At 40.4% G+C, this 14,715-nt stretch overlaps 1 protein-coding gene across 1 annotated transcript in view; it reads left to right on the forward strand.

Annotated features, from left to right (window-relative positions):
* The first annotated feature begins 217 nt into the window (after nucleotides 1-217).
* SNAP47 (synaptosomal-associated protein, 47kDa) overlaps nucleotides 218-14,715 on the forward strand; it is a 58,280-nt gene continuing 43,782 nt past the window's right edge. The window contains exon 1 of the mRNA XM_006893912.1: nucleotides 218-717. Coding sequence (XP_006893974.1) covers nucleotides 218-717 — 500 coding nt within the window. The remainder of the gene's footprint in view (nucleotides 718-14,715) is intronic.

Genomic DNA, 14,715 nt, shown 5'->3' on the forward strand with positions numbered 1-14,715 from the left:
AAGGTTTAAAGCCCATGCTTTTACAGGACATAATTCAGCTCATAACAGCAGGTATACCCCATACTTGTTAATTTCCTAGTAGTTCTGTAGTTCTGTTAGTCTGGAGTCTGTAGTTCTGTGCTTGTTAATGTCATCAATCTTATCTACCCATTTAAATTTGTGTCCTTTCCTTTAGATGCAGATTGTGACCTTGGTGGCAACCTGATCCAGGAAACAGATGAGCAGAGACATCTGTATTCACACTTGGCCATGCTCCTACTATTTAGAATCTGAGAAACGATGGTTCCCTGGAAAACTTTCATTAACTTCTCTTTCACTAAAATTTATCACTGATAAAGCTGGCACAATTCTTGTTAACTTTCCTCTTTCTAGTATAATTGAGATAAAAAAAGAAGCTTCCCATTTTATCTTCAGTTCCATCACCATCCTGGAAAAGGACCATATTAAGCACTGGTTTAGTTCCTTACAACCTAGTCGGAATGCAGTTTTCAATATCATTGAGCATTTCTGGAGAGAGCTGCTGTTGTCTCAGCCAGGAGCTGCTGTTCAGGCATCCTCCTCCACCATGACCAAAGGGAAGGAACTGACTGGTTTGATGGCATGTTCCCAGAAGCGTTTGGAAGATACAGCAAAAGTTCTTCACCATCAGGGTGAGCAGTTTGACAATATCATGAAAGGACTAGACAAGATTGAATCTGACCTGGATGTGGCTGACAGGTATGGTAAATCCCTTCTGTTTTCAGTATCATTTGCCGTTGGGTTATTAATATCTTATGTCTTTTCCAACATCCCCTACATAATATACATTCAACATCTGAAAGCATTGGTCATGTACCTGTTTTATGCAGTTACTCTGGGCTTAATGACATGTATGGGGATCCAGCATATATGAAGTACTCACTGTATGTTAGTTATTAACATATAGTTTAAATGTTTAGAAAGGATTACCTCATTTAATCACCAATCAAGCCAAGAAGAATGTGTTACTGGTTTAATTTTGCAAATGGGGAAACTGAGTCAGAGAAACCAAGATACATACACTTGGAAATGGCAGTTTCATTTTAGCTGAAGCATTTTGTCTCATGAACCTATCTTTTTCCAATGTTTTGGTCTCAAGACATTTTTACACTTGAAAACAGAGAGTCTCAAAGAGCTTTTGTTTATTTGGAAAAGATGAGACTCTTTTCTCTGGAAAACATAAGATCCTTTGGTCTGAAGTAAGTCATTGAGAAAGAAAATTTGACTTAACAAAGTAACTATTTTTAACAATGTACAGTTGGTGAAAAGCTTTGCAAACTTTATAAGTAGAGAATTCCAAATCTTTGTCTTTAAATGCTTTAACAGTGATTCACATCAGTGCCATATAAACATAGGTCATTGTCAGTTGCCAAGTTAGCGCTGACTCATGGTAACTGTATGTAAATCAGAATGAAACACTCCTCAGGCCCTTTCATCTCAGTGTTAGCCACAACTTGTTGTCAACCATACAGTCAAATGCCTTTGCATAGTCAATAAAACACAAGTAGACATTCCTCTGGTGTTCTCTGCTTTCAGCCAAGATCCATCTGACATTGGCTATGATGTCCCTAGTGCCCCAGTTTCTTCTAAACCCAGCTTGTATTTCTGGTAGTTCTGTGTTGATGCACTGTTCCAGTCATTTTTGGATAACCTTCAGTAAGATTTTGCTTGTGCATGATACTAGTGATTTTGTTCCATAATTTCCATATTAGGTTGGACAACCTTTTATGGAATAGGAATAAATATGGATCTCTTCCAGTCATTTGGCAAGAAGTTGTCTTCCAGATTTCTTGGCACAAGCTGGTAAGCACATCCAGGGCTGCAATCTGTTTTTTGAAATATAAAAATTGATATTCCATCATCTCCTTGAGCTTTGTTTTTTGCCAGTTCCTTCAGAGTAGCTTGATCTGCCTCCTTCATCACTGTTGCCTCTTCATTATATGTTGTTTCATCTAACTCTTTTGTGTCAGTCAATTCTTTTTGGTACCTTGTGCACTTCTTCCATCTTCTTTTGGTGCTTCCCAGATCATCCAATATTCTGTTCATAGCATCCTTAAGTACTGCCACTTGAGGTTTGAATTTGTTCTTTAGTTCTTTCAGGTTAAGAAATACCGAGTGAGGACGGCTCTTTTGATTTTCAGACTCTAGTTCTTTGCACATTTCTTTGTAATACTTTGCTTTGTCTTCCTGTGCTACCCTTTGAAGTTTTCTATTCAGCTCTTCTTTTTTTTATCATTTTTATTAATTTTAATAAGCATTTACAGATATTTTGGATTTCCATTCATTCATTGCTGCACTTTTCTCCCTGCCCACCCCTCCCCACCAGTTCGTTCCTCTCTTTGAAAAGAAAAAGAAAAAAAAATTCCTTCACTGGTCTACAGTTCCTCCATTCCCCCAACTGCCTGCACCGAGTACACGTCTCTATGCAACCTTAATTTCAGCTCTAAGTTCTTGATTTCTTCTCTTTGCTTTGGCTTCTCAGTGTTCTAGTGTAATATTCAGAGTCTTTTTGACATCCATTTTGGTTGTTTTCTTCTGTCTTTGTAATGATCTTTTGCATTCTTCATGGATGATATTCTTGCTATCCTCCACAGGTCATCTGGTTTCCATTCATTAGTGTTTAAGGCCTCAAACCTGTTCCTGAGATGTTTGTTTTTTTTTTTTTTTTAAGTACAGGTGAGATTAATGCAAGGTCAAATTTTGGTTCTTGTGGATTTATTCTCATTTTCTTTAGCTTCAGTTTGAACTTGCATATGAGTAGTTGATGGTCTGTTCCAGTCAGCACCTGGCTTAGTTATCACAGCCAATATTGAGCTTCTCCAATGGGCTTTTTTTTTCCACAGATGTAATAAACTTGATTCCTGTAGACCATCAGATGAAGTCCATGTGTATAGTGATCATTTACAGGGGGGAAAAACCAACAAAACAACAAACAAATGTTGTTGTTGTTGTTGTTATGTGCCGTCGAGTCGTTTGCGACTCATAGCGACCCTGTGCACAACAGCCCTAAACCCTGCTCTATCCTGCGCCAACCGCACTGCCTCTGACACACCCATCCCGATTACACCAGTCACCGAATCAATCCATCTCATAGAGGGTCTTCCCCTCCTGCGCTGCCCCTCCACCCTCCCAAGCATGATGTCCCTCTCCAAGGACCCGTCCCTCCTGGCAACATGTCCAAAGTATGTCAGACGAAGCCCCAGAATCCTTGCCTCCAAGGAGTAGCTTGGTTTAATCCTCTCCAGGATGAATCTGTTTGTTTTCCTGGCAGTCCGTGGTACATTCAATACTCTTCTCCAGCACCACAGCTCAAAAGCATCCACTCTCCTCTGTCCTCCCTAGTCATTGTCCAACTCTCTGGTGCATAACAAGCGATTGCAAATACCATGGCCTGTATCAGGCGCACCTTAGTCTCCAGAGAGACACCGTTGCTCCTGAGTACTTTAGAGAAGTCCCTGAAAAAGTGCAGCCAGAGTACTTCCTTGAAGGCAAGGATGGGGAAATTTTGTCTCATGCATTTTGGGAATGAGGCTATTTCTTGGAAAGGGTTATCATGCTTGGAAAGATGGATGGTAGAGGCAGACCCTTAAGAAGATGAGTTGATAACAGTGATTCCAGCAATGAGCTTAAGTGTGTAGGAGATGGTGAAGATGGCACAGAAAAGGACAGAATTCATAGGGTTGCTAGTAGTCATACTTGACTTAATAGCTCCTGACAACAAAAACAGCACAATTGTCTTGCCAATAAGTCACTAATACAATATTTCTAGTCAGCATTATTTCACCAGTGTAATGAGCTATTGTGACATCTTGTGGAAGGGAAATGCAATTGAGGTCCCTGAGAACTAAATTATGATACAGTGCTGGAGAGTTGATAGGTGTAGGATAGTGAAGGAATATCACTGCCTTTGCCATCTGACTGTAGACTGTTTCTGATACTTTGAAAGTGGAATTAAGAAAAAGGCATTGACTAGATAAAAGGCTGCACACTACATACTAAGAGATGTGTCATTTTGCTGAAGCAATGAAACTACAGCTGGAATAACAGCAATTGGAGTCACTACTTATGTAAGTCTTCCTCTCTTTCGCCGTCCCTCCACTCTGCCAAACATGATGTCCCTTTCCAAGGACCAGTCCCTCCTTGCAACATACCCAAAAGATGTCAGACGAAGCCTCAGAATCCTTGACTCCAGGGAACACTCTGGCTTCACCCTCTCCAGGACAAACCTGTTTGTTCTCCTAGCAGTCCATGGTATATTCAACACTCTTCTCCAGCACCACAGCTCAAAGGCATCAATCCTCTTTCTATTAGCCCTATTCACTGTCCAACTCTCTGATGCATAGCACATAATTGCAAAGACTATAGCCCAGATCAGGCGCACCTTAGTCTCCAGCCTGACATCGTTGCTCTTCAGTACTCTTGAGAGGTCCCTCACAGCCGACTTTCCCAATGCAATTCGTCTCCTGATTTCCTGGCTGCTGTTACCAAGAGTGTTGACTGTGGAGCCAAGTAGATTAAAACTGTTAACTATCTCAATCTCTTCACTATCCATGCTGATGCTGCCAGACCTTTGGTGAGATGGATCAATTCTGTGACTAGAGCGGTGGGAATGAGTGCGTTTGAGATAGCTAGGTTGGCACAGGATAGAACAGCATTTAGAGCTCTTGTGCATAGGGTCGCTATGAGTCGCAAGCGACTCGATGGCACATAACAACAACAACTTGTGTAAGTATGATAGTCCAGTGCCATTCTCTGAGACTCACCCATGTAAAAGGAGCAGAAACAATGAAAGGATGACTGAGTCCGACCTCTGCTAACTTCACTTAGTGAATTGTCTCTACAACAGCATCTACCTCCCTTTAAAGTCTGACATATCCACCCTCCCCCCAACCCACATGCATCTACACCTACTTCTACTAATTACTGGGTCTGAAATTCATTGCCAATGACTCACAGGCTTTACTCACTGTTATGGGGTGTATTAAGGAAATAGGATTTGGAAGCAGGATTAACATCCACTTCCTAAACAACATGTCTCTACAAAATGACAGTAGTTATAGAAAGGCTTCATGCCTTTTGTTCATAGGGTCATTCTGAGTCGTCCTTGACTTGCTGGCACTCAACAACAACAACAAGGAAATGAGATGGAGGGTGGGGGAGGCAAAGGATATTAACACAGTGAAATTCCAGGTTTAGTCCAGAAATTCCTCAGTTAGTTCATACAACTTCTCAGTCAACAAGAGAAAGGCCAGGTTCAGTGCAGTAGCTATACAAATGCAAGAAACCTCTGGCTTCCTCAGTCGTCTAGCAAGTTTTGTCTTGTAGCAATCACACGTCAGCTCTTCCTCCAGTTGTACAGCAAGCAAGCAGAACCTTTAACTCTGCATCTCCCAAGCTCCATTAGGCTATGCCTTGCCTTAGTCTCTCAACAGTCAGGCTAGCTCTCTCTTATGTTGGCCTCACAGTTATTAATGATGTTGAAGATGCTGATCAACTTTAAACCATGTGACTACAGTTGAGGTAGCTTGAGACCATGCCCTCCAGAGAAGGCAAAGGATAGAAAACCATTTTCAAAAGTGCTGATAGCACAGTCCATTCCCCATCCCCCACTCCCAGACCAAATAGGCAAGTAAAATGTAGATGTCGTAAGAATCATTAAACCTTCATTCTTTAAGTTCTTGATGGTGGTACGAATGTTTGTAATTTCTTCAGGAATGTAGTATTGCTCTTTGTTTACTACTGTCTTGCACAAAGCGAGGAGAATGTGAAGTGCTTAGATTAAGGACTATGGCCTTCAATAGGAATTGCATCTCAACAGCAAGAAACAAAAAATCCTCCTCACTGGACCAAGGGTAACATCATGATAAATGGAGAAAAGATTGAAGTTTTCAGTGGTTTTATCTTGGATTCAAAATCAGCCCCTTGGTACCAGCAGTCAGGAGATCAAAAGACATACTGCATTAGGAAAGTTTGCTTTCAGGGACCTCTCCAAATAACTGAGGAGCAATGATGTCAGTTTAAAGACCAAGGTATGCATGATTCAAGCCATTGCCTTTTCAATCACCTGTTGTGCATCAGAGAGCTGGACAAATAAGAGTGACAGTAGAAGAATTGATACCTTTGAATTGTGGTGTGGGAGAGTACTGAATATCCTATGGACTGCTAAAAGAACAAACATAAATGCCTCGGACACAGTGCATCCAGAGTACTCCTTGGAGGCAAGGATGGTGAAACTTCGTTTCACATGCTTTGGGTATATTATTAGAAAGGGGTATTTTTTGAAAGAGACATCGTACTTGGAAAGGTGGAGGGTTAGCAAAAGAGAGGAAGACTCGCAATGAGATGTACTGACACAGTGTCTTCAGTAGTGGGCTCAAAGTATGTCAAGTGTATCGAAGATGATGGCACAGAATAGAACACAGTTCAGATCTGTTGTCAAAGGGTCTCTGTTAGTCATACTTGGCTCCGCAGCACCTAACAACAAGCTAGGACAAAATGAAATGTTTGCTAAAGCTACCCACTTGTAACATTTCTGTTATCGCAGCACTAGATAACTCAGATGTCAGTTTAAAGATTAAGATTTGCCTGACAAGCATGTTACTTTCAGTTGCATTATGTGCTTGTGAACATTGGCCAGTGAATAAAGAAGACCAAAGAAGAATTGATGCGTTTGAACTGTGGTGCTGCCAGAGACTACTAAATATCCCATGGACTGCCAAGAGAAGAAGGAAATCTGTCTTAGAATCTGTGCTGCCAGGGTGTTTGCTAGAGGCAAAATAGAAGGCTATGTCTGGAATAGCAAGAATCTGCTTGGTGGACTCAAATAACTTTATACTGATTTAATTTCATGTTCTTTGCATCATTTCCCATACCCTCAATGGTAATGGTGTTACGTGCTGTCAAGTCAACTATGACTCATAGCAACCCCATGAACAGTAGACCTGAATCTCTTGTTGTCAATATCTATTGATATTGCCTTACCCTGCCTATCTTCACAATGTCTTTTTTTGCCATTTAAGTTTTTATTAATACTATTTATAAAAAAATTTTTATATTACTAATTTTAATGAAAGTTTACAGAGACAGGATTTCCATTCATTCATTGTTGCACTTTTCTCTCTTCCCAGCCCTTCCTCACCCCTAATTCGCTCTTCTCTTTGAAACGTGAAAGAAAAATTCTTTCATTGGTATACAATCCCTTGCCCCAAGTCCACCCCACTATGCAGCCTTCATTCTGGACTCCTTCATGACAATAATATCTAATTGCATATCCCTTTTAAACCGTTTTCTCCCTCATCTGTTTCAATGCAGTGTACATTATTTATCCAATCTTTCTCAGAATCCCTCCTTGATGTCAGTCCTGTTTTACAAGAGTGGCACTATGCAGTATTTGTCCTTTTGTGACTGAGATATTTCACTGAGCATAAGATCCTCCAGGGTCACCCATTTTTAATAATATTGCATGAGTTCCTTGTTTTTCAATGCAGCGTAGTATTCTATTGTGTGAATATACCACAGCTTCTCTATCCATTCGTTTGTTGATGGGCACTTGGGTTGTTTACAGCTCCTTCCTATTGTGAACAAAACCGCAATAAACATGGGTGTGCATATATCTGCTTGGGTGTCAGTTATGGTCTCTTTGGGATATATTCCCAGTAGTGGAATTTCTGGGTGAAATGTGGTATTTTTGTTTTGCAAATTTTTGAGAAAGCACCATACCACCTTCCACAGTGGTTGCACCATTTTACACCCCCACCAACAGTGAATAAGGGTTCCAGTTTCTCCACAACCTCACCAGCCTTTGTTGTTTCCTGTTCTGTTAAATTTTGCTATTCTTACTGGGGTGAGATGATATCTCATAGTTGTTTTAATTTGCATCTCAAAGCTAGGGATTTTGAACATTTCTTCATGTGCTTGTTGGCCATCTGAATGTCTTCTTTGGTGAAGTGTCTGTTCATATCCTGTGCCCATTTTTCAGTTGGGTTGTTTACCTATCTTGTTATGGTGCTCAAGTATTTTATAAATTCTAGATATAAGTCCCTTATCTGATATGTCATTACCAAATACTTTTCCCCAGTCTGTGGCTTCCCTTTTTACCCTGTTGGAGAAGTTTTTGGATGTGCATAGGGATTTGATTCTTAGAAGGTCTCATTCATCTATTTTATCTTCGCCTGTTTGTAGATTATATTCACAATTTCTGACATGCTGAACTCATTGGTCCATTCACGGTCAATCCATCTTTTTGAGAGTCTTCCTCTCTTTCCCTCACCCTCCACCTTTCTCTGCGTGATGTCTTTTCCCAGGACTGACGCCTCACATCATCCGTAGACATTCCTGTATACATTCTTTAGGTTTCTGTACATATCAGAATAACCAAGCAGTTCTTCCATAGTGCAGTATACCTCTTTCTAGGTCATGATTTCATTTTCTTTTGGGACCGCACTGAGACTTAAGTCTAATTGTAGATCTAGAAACACAAATGTGGTGGGAACTATTCAGTAATATCTTGTAAGGCATCTACCTTGAAGACGTCCTGGACAACATCCCAGGCAATATCTCAGAGAAAAACAATACCGCTGGCTTATCTCATCAGATGATCATGGGAAGATTGCTTTTGTTGGCAGGACCAATTCAGTGGAATTTAGGATCTCAGTATCTCCAGTTTCCTGTTTCTATGCTCATATGTCTCCATCTGACATTTTGGGATCCCATTTCTTCACTTTAACTTCTCATAGTATTGGAGGATGTAATATGCATTCAAATATCATTATTATAGTGATGATGACTGAGCTTGGATGACGTAGTCCATAGGGAGTTGTCCTGCCAAAGGTTGTACTTCTCTAGCAGTTGGAATTCACCCAGCCCTTCATGGGGGGGAAGATGAACAATCTCTTCTGAAATGAAAGAAAAATCTTCTGAAAATTCAGACAAGGTCAGCTGTGAGTCAGGAGGTCTAACTTGATAGCAGTGAGTTGGGTTAATGATGATGATGTTAAAGATGTTTTAGTGTATCTGAGAGTGTTTCTTTAATGTATAAATAAAAGAGGTACACTTCTATGTACTATGAGCTAAGACAAGCATTTAACCAAGAGATGTTAGATACCTCATTATTCAAATTTATTTACAAATTTGACTTAAGGACAGATTTAGGAATGGGACTTGTTCATAATCTTGGGACTGCTAGTACCTTAGAGACAATATTGGCCATGGCCTTGAGTTTATAGATGACGAAATAAATGTCTGAAAATGAGATTTGACTTGACTAAGGAACTGTTTCAAGAGCTCATGGTATGTCCTCAGGGATGCTAACTTTAGATAGCATTTCTGTTTGTGAAAACAGTACAAATCTATGGTATGATCAAAATCTGAAGGACAAAGGGAGAATGTGACTCTCCATTGATATGGGGAAAGTGCAAGTTAAGGTTTCATCCCTAGAAGATCCTCAAGACTGGGCCAGGGACATGATCTAGTGTCTAGGAAAGATTAGAAATTATGAGTTAAATACTTTAGAGTTAAATGGCAGTTGTTGCTCATGGTATGCTATGGATTGATTTCCCAGGCTACCTAGCACGTGAAGAATATAGTTTTTAACCCCCCAGAAGTAGACAACAATGAAGATAGGCCATCCAGCAAGCAGATGGCCCACACAGGGTTTTCAAGGGTGATCAGGTAGATGGGAAGAGTCAAGTTAGCCTTTTTGGAAGTCAGAAAGCTGTGGAAGGAGGAGGGTAGGGAAGGCTTTCTTGGTTATCTGCCATCGGCTGAAAAACTGTAATATTTTTAACTACTTTGAGTATAAAGTTAAACACAAATATTGAGAAAAATATAAATAATAATTTTAAGGATTATTTTAACTTGAATGCCTCTGTAACTACTGCTGAGATAAATGATGTTGAATTGCAGTGATGAGAATGGACATGTATCTTTTTTCTCCTCTTGAGGACAAGGCTCTGTTGTTGTTTTTTAAATTTTTTTTATTATTATTTTATTTTTGTGTGCATGTACCGTCAAATCAGATCTGACTGGTACAGGAGGAGATTGTCCCTCCTTCCCCGGCAGAGCATCTGGTGGATTCGAACCATGCGCCTCTGGGATTGTAGTTGCAGCTCTTTGCCACTAGGCCACCAGAGCTCCCCTCAAGGCTCTGTTTTTTTTCCATTAAGTTTGATGTTAGCTTTACTGCCTCTGCATACTCTCTGGAGGATCAGCTATTGGTTAGTTCTGAATTGATGATACATAACAAATAACAGCAACAATGATGTTAGCTGTGGGTTGGTTTATTTATGATTTTCTCCACCCTTAAAAAATTCTTTTTCTTTATGTTGGGGACTTTCCCTTCTTCTTTTTTTTTTTGGGACTTTCCCTTCTGTCCCTATATTGAGTAATTTTTGTTTTCAATCATGAAAGGGTGTTATTGGATTTATCAAATGCATTTTTTTTACAGCAATTGAAGTGATCTAGGTTTTTTCTCCCCTCTTTTCTGTTAATGTGATGCATTACACTGATTGGTTTTCTAATGTTGAACCTTGTTGTTGTTATGTGCCGTCGAGTCACTTGCGACTTATAGGAACCCTGTGTACAATAGCCCTAAACCCTGCTCTATCCAGTGCCAGTCGCACTGCCTCTGGCACTCCCATCCTGATTACCCCAGTCACTGAATCAATATACCTCATAGAGGGTCTTCCCCTCTTGTGTGTCCCTCCACCCTCCCAAGCATGAATCCTCTCCAAGGACCTTTCCCTCCATACAACATGTCCAAAGTATGTCAGACGAAGCCCCAGAATCCTTGCCTCCAAGGAGCTGCCCAGTTTAACCCTTTCCAGGATGAATCTGTTTGTTTTCTTGGCAGTCCAGGGTACATTCAGTACTCTTCTCCAGCACCACAGCTCAAAGGCATCAATTCTCCTTCTATCCTCCCTAGTCATTGTCTATTTCTCTGATGCATAACAAGTGATTGCAGAGACCATGGCCTGTATCAGATGCACTGAAATAATTCCCACTTGATCGTGATGCATAATCCTTTCAATACTTTTAAATTTCATTTGCTAATGTTTTGCTAGAGCTCTGGTGGCCTGGTGGTAAAGAGCTGTGCTGCCAGCCCAAAGGGGTGTGGTTCAAATGCATCAGCTGCTCTTTGGGAGAAAGATGGGCATTCTCCTCCTATGCAGTTGATTTACAGCCTCTGAAAACCTGAAAGAGGGTCAGCTATGAGTCAGTGGTACATGATCCTATGGCACATGACAAGTATTTTGTTGAGTATTTTTCCTTGTATTTTTTTTTTAGAGACAATGGTCTTTCATTTTCTTGTGTATTGTAAAAACAGTGCAGCAAGCCTGGGGATGGTGGTGTCTGACCTCCTCTAATTTTACAAAGAAGAAGAATCCTAATCAACAAAATAAGCAGCACAAAGTTGATTTCGATGAGGTCACATATGTCCCTCCACACCATTTTTTAAAATTCTAACACCACATGTCCCCCCATAATGCTCACTACTTCTTTACTGAGTTTGATAATTTATTACAGCTGCCACACAGTACTTAGAGGTGAAACTCATAATTATGAGATTTATTGAGGAAATAACCATTTACAATTTAGATTAAGGAACAATTAGGCTATAGTTGTATTGAGGACAGCCTCTTTTTGGGCTTACTGTCAGCCAGGCCTCTTTCAGATCCTTGCCCTTTGCTCTGTTCAGGCAGGTGTTACAAAGCCCTGTTGTTTTTGTTGGGGATTGTTGAGTCAGTTATGACACAGTGATTGTATGAACAACAGATCTGAACTTTGCCCTATCTTGCATTGTCGTCACAATCTCTGTCATGCACAAGCCAGTTGTGGTAGTCACTGTCAGTCTATCTTGCTGTCAAAGACCTCTTTAAAGTTTTAAAGAGCAATGATGTCTGTTTAAATACTAATATATGCCTATTCCAAGCGTTGGTCTTTTTAGTTGATTCCTATGCATCTGAAAGTTGAATAAGGAAGATCAAAGAAGAATCAATGCCTTTGAATTGTGTTGATGCAGAACACTGCAGATGCATCCATGGACTGCCAAAAATAATCAACAAAATTGTCCTGGAAATGCAAACAGAGTGCTTCTTAAAGGCAAAGATGGCCAACTGTATGTCACTGCTACTCTTAAGATAAGCCATACAGTAATTACACCATTGTGGTGAGGGTTTTGGTTCTGCTTCCATGGGTCAGGAGGGTGCTTTAAGTAAGGACCCTAAGTCATTCACTCAGCCAGTAAGTATCAGCGTCCTCGCTCTGTAGGCCAGGAACCTCCAGCTCGGTTTCACCTGCTCTCTGGTTCTTCTGTACCTCTGCTGTCCCTGTTCATCACTACTGCCATCACCTGACTAGGCTGTGTCATCTCATGCCACCTCTTCCTGCTTTAAGCTGGACTCTCACGTTCAAAAGATATGCTGCACCCTCTGATTCTTCTTTCTTCATAATAGTGAGATTTTCATTTTCTTGGCCTGCCCAGTCTGAGCCTGCGGAGATGGCAAAATTGACCAGTCCCCACGCTAGCATTCTACAGTGCCTCATTTGTATGGTTCTCTCCAGTGCATCGACAGAATTGCCAAAAGTTCAAGCTGGTTTTAGAAGAGGCTGTGGCACCAGGAATATCATTGCTGATATCAGATGGATTCTTACTGAAAGCAAAAAATACTAGAAGAATGTCTATCTGTGTTTTATTAACTATGCAAAGGAATTTATTTAACTGTGTAGATCGTATCAAATTATGGCTAACATTGTGGAGAATGGGAATCCATTAATCTTCCACATGTGAAACAAATACTTAGTCCAAGAAGCTGTTGTATGAACTGAGCAAGGGAATACTAGAAAGGTGTGTGTCAGGATTGTGTCCTTTCTTCATACCTATTCAGTCTATATGCTGAGCAAATTATTTGAGAAGCTGGACTCTAAGAATTAAAATGTGGCATCAGGATTACAGAAGACTCACCAATAACCTTCATTATGTAGATGATACAGCCTTGCTTCCTAAAAGTGAGGAAGACGTGAAGCACTTACTGCAGAAGATCAAAGACTATAACCTTCAATATGGATTGCATCTCATCTTCAAGAAAGCCAAAATTCTCACCACTGGATTGGTAAGCAACATTATGATAGGTGGAGAAAAGATTGAAATTGTCTACCATTTTATCTTGCTTGGATCCACAGTCAATACACTTGGTACCAGCAGTCAGGAGATCAGGAGATATGTTGCACTGGGAAAATGTGTAGTCAGGAACCTCTCCAATTTATTGAGGAGCAATGATGTAAATTTGAGGCCTAAGGTGTGCCTGATTCAGGCCACGGTCTTTTCAATTACTTGCTGTGCATCTGAGAGTTGAACAATAAATATGAATGATTGAAGAAGGATTGATGCGTTTGAGTTGTGTTGTTGTAATGTTGTTGTTGTTGTTAAGTGCCTTCGAGTTGTAGGCAACTCATAGAGACCCTATGAACGAAAGACCTAGACACTTGTATAACTTTCATCCTTTCTCCAGGTTCATAGGGTTTCCAGAGGCAAGCTATTTCAGAATTAGATGCCACTCCTGCTTCCAAGCTTGCTTTAATCAGGGAGCTCCACCAAACACTGTCCACCATGGGTAACCACTCTCGCATTTGACACATCGATGTCACAGTATTCGGCTTCACTGTGACCATGACTTACCTCTGTATAGCAAGTGGACAGACTAGGGCTATACGACCTAGAAGAATATTTCACCAAAAACAATTGGACTAAGTGTGGGAAAAAGAGTATTGAATATCTCCAATGATTAACAGTCTCCCCCTACGCAGTTTACAGCCTCTGAAAACCCACTGGAGGATCAGCTATGAGTAGGTTCCAATGTGACTGCAACAAGAGAGAGAGATCCAGCTGTGTGGGAAAGTAACAAAGACAATGGCTAGAAAAGCCACATCAAATAAGGAACTGCAGCACAGATGTTTTTGTCTGACTTTTTAGTGAGCATAATACTTTCCTCATAAAATGAATTAGGAGGTAAACTCTTCTAATTTTTTTAATTTTTGAAAGAGTTTATGTAAGACTGGAGTCACATTTATAAATGTTTGGTAGAAATTTCCAGAGAAGTTATTTGGTCCAGGACTTTTGTTTTTGGTAGGTATTTGAAAACTGGTTTAATGTCTTCCCTTGCTATGAAAACTAAAATAAAAGCAAAAAAGCCCACTGCCATAGAATTGATTCTGACCCATAATGACCCAGTAGGACAAAAGTAGAACTGTACATAGGATTTCTAGAAACTGTAAATCTCTATGGAAGCAGACTGACTTCATTTCTCCCCAGAGTAGCTGGTTGGTTCAAACTGATAGCTTTTTGGTTTGAAGCCACTTTCTTTGCTATATCTTTAAGCTCTATTGAAATCTATTATTCTTTAGTTAGTATGGAGTTCATGTGTTTCAGAGTTTGTCCATTAACTCTAAGTGATCTAATTTGCTGGCATATAACGTTTTTAACATTCCCTTACAATCTGTTTTAATTCTGTAAAGTTAGTTGTAAAGATCCCACTTTCAATGAGTTTTGGTGGCCTAGTGGCAAGAAGCTGTACTGCAATCCCAGAGGTGAATGGTTCGAATCCACCAGATGCTCTGCTGGAGAAGAAGGGACAATCTCTTCCTGTGCCAGTCAGATCCAGTTTGACAGTACACACACACACCCACACACACCCCAACAAC

The sequence above is a fragment of the Elephantulus edwardii genome, unplaced genomic scaffold (genome assembly GCF_000299155.1).
Source record: "Elephantulus edwardii isolate Elephantulus edwardi_28Jun2011 unplaced genomic scaffold, EleEdw1.0 scaffold00133, whole genome shotgun sequence".
Classification (NCBI taxonomy): Eukaryota; Metazoa; Chordata; class Mammalia; order Macroscelidea; family Macroscelididae; genus Elephantulus; species Elephantulus edwardii.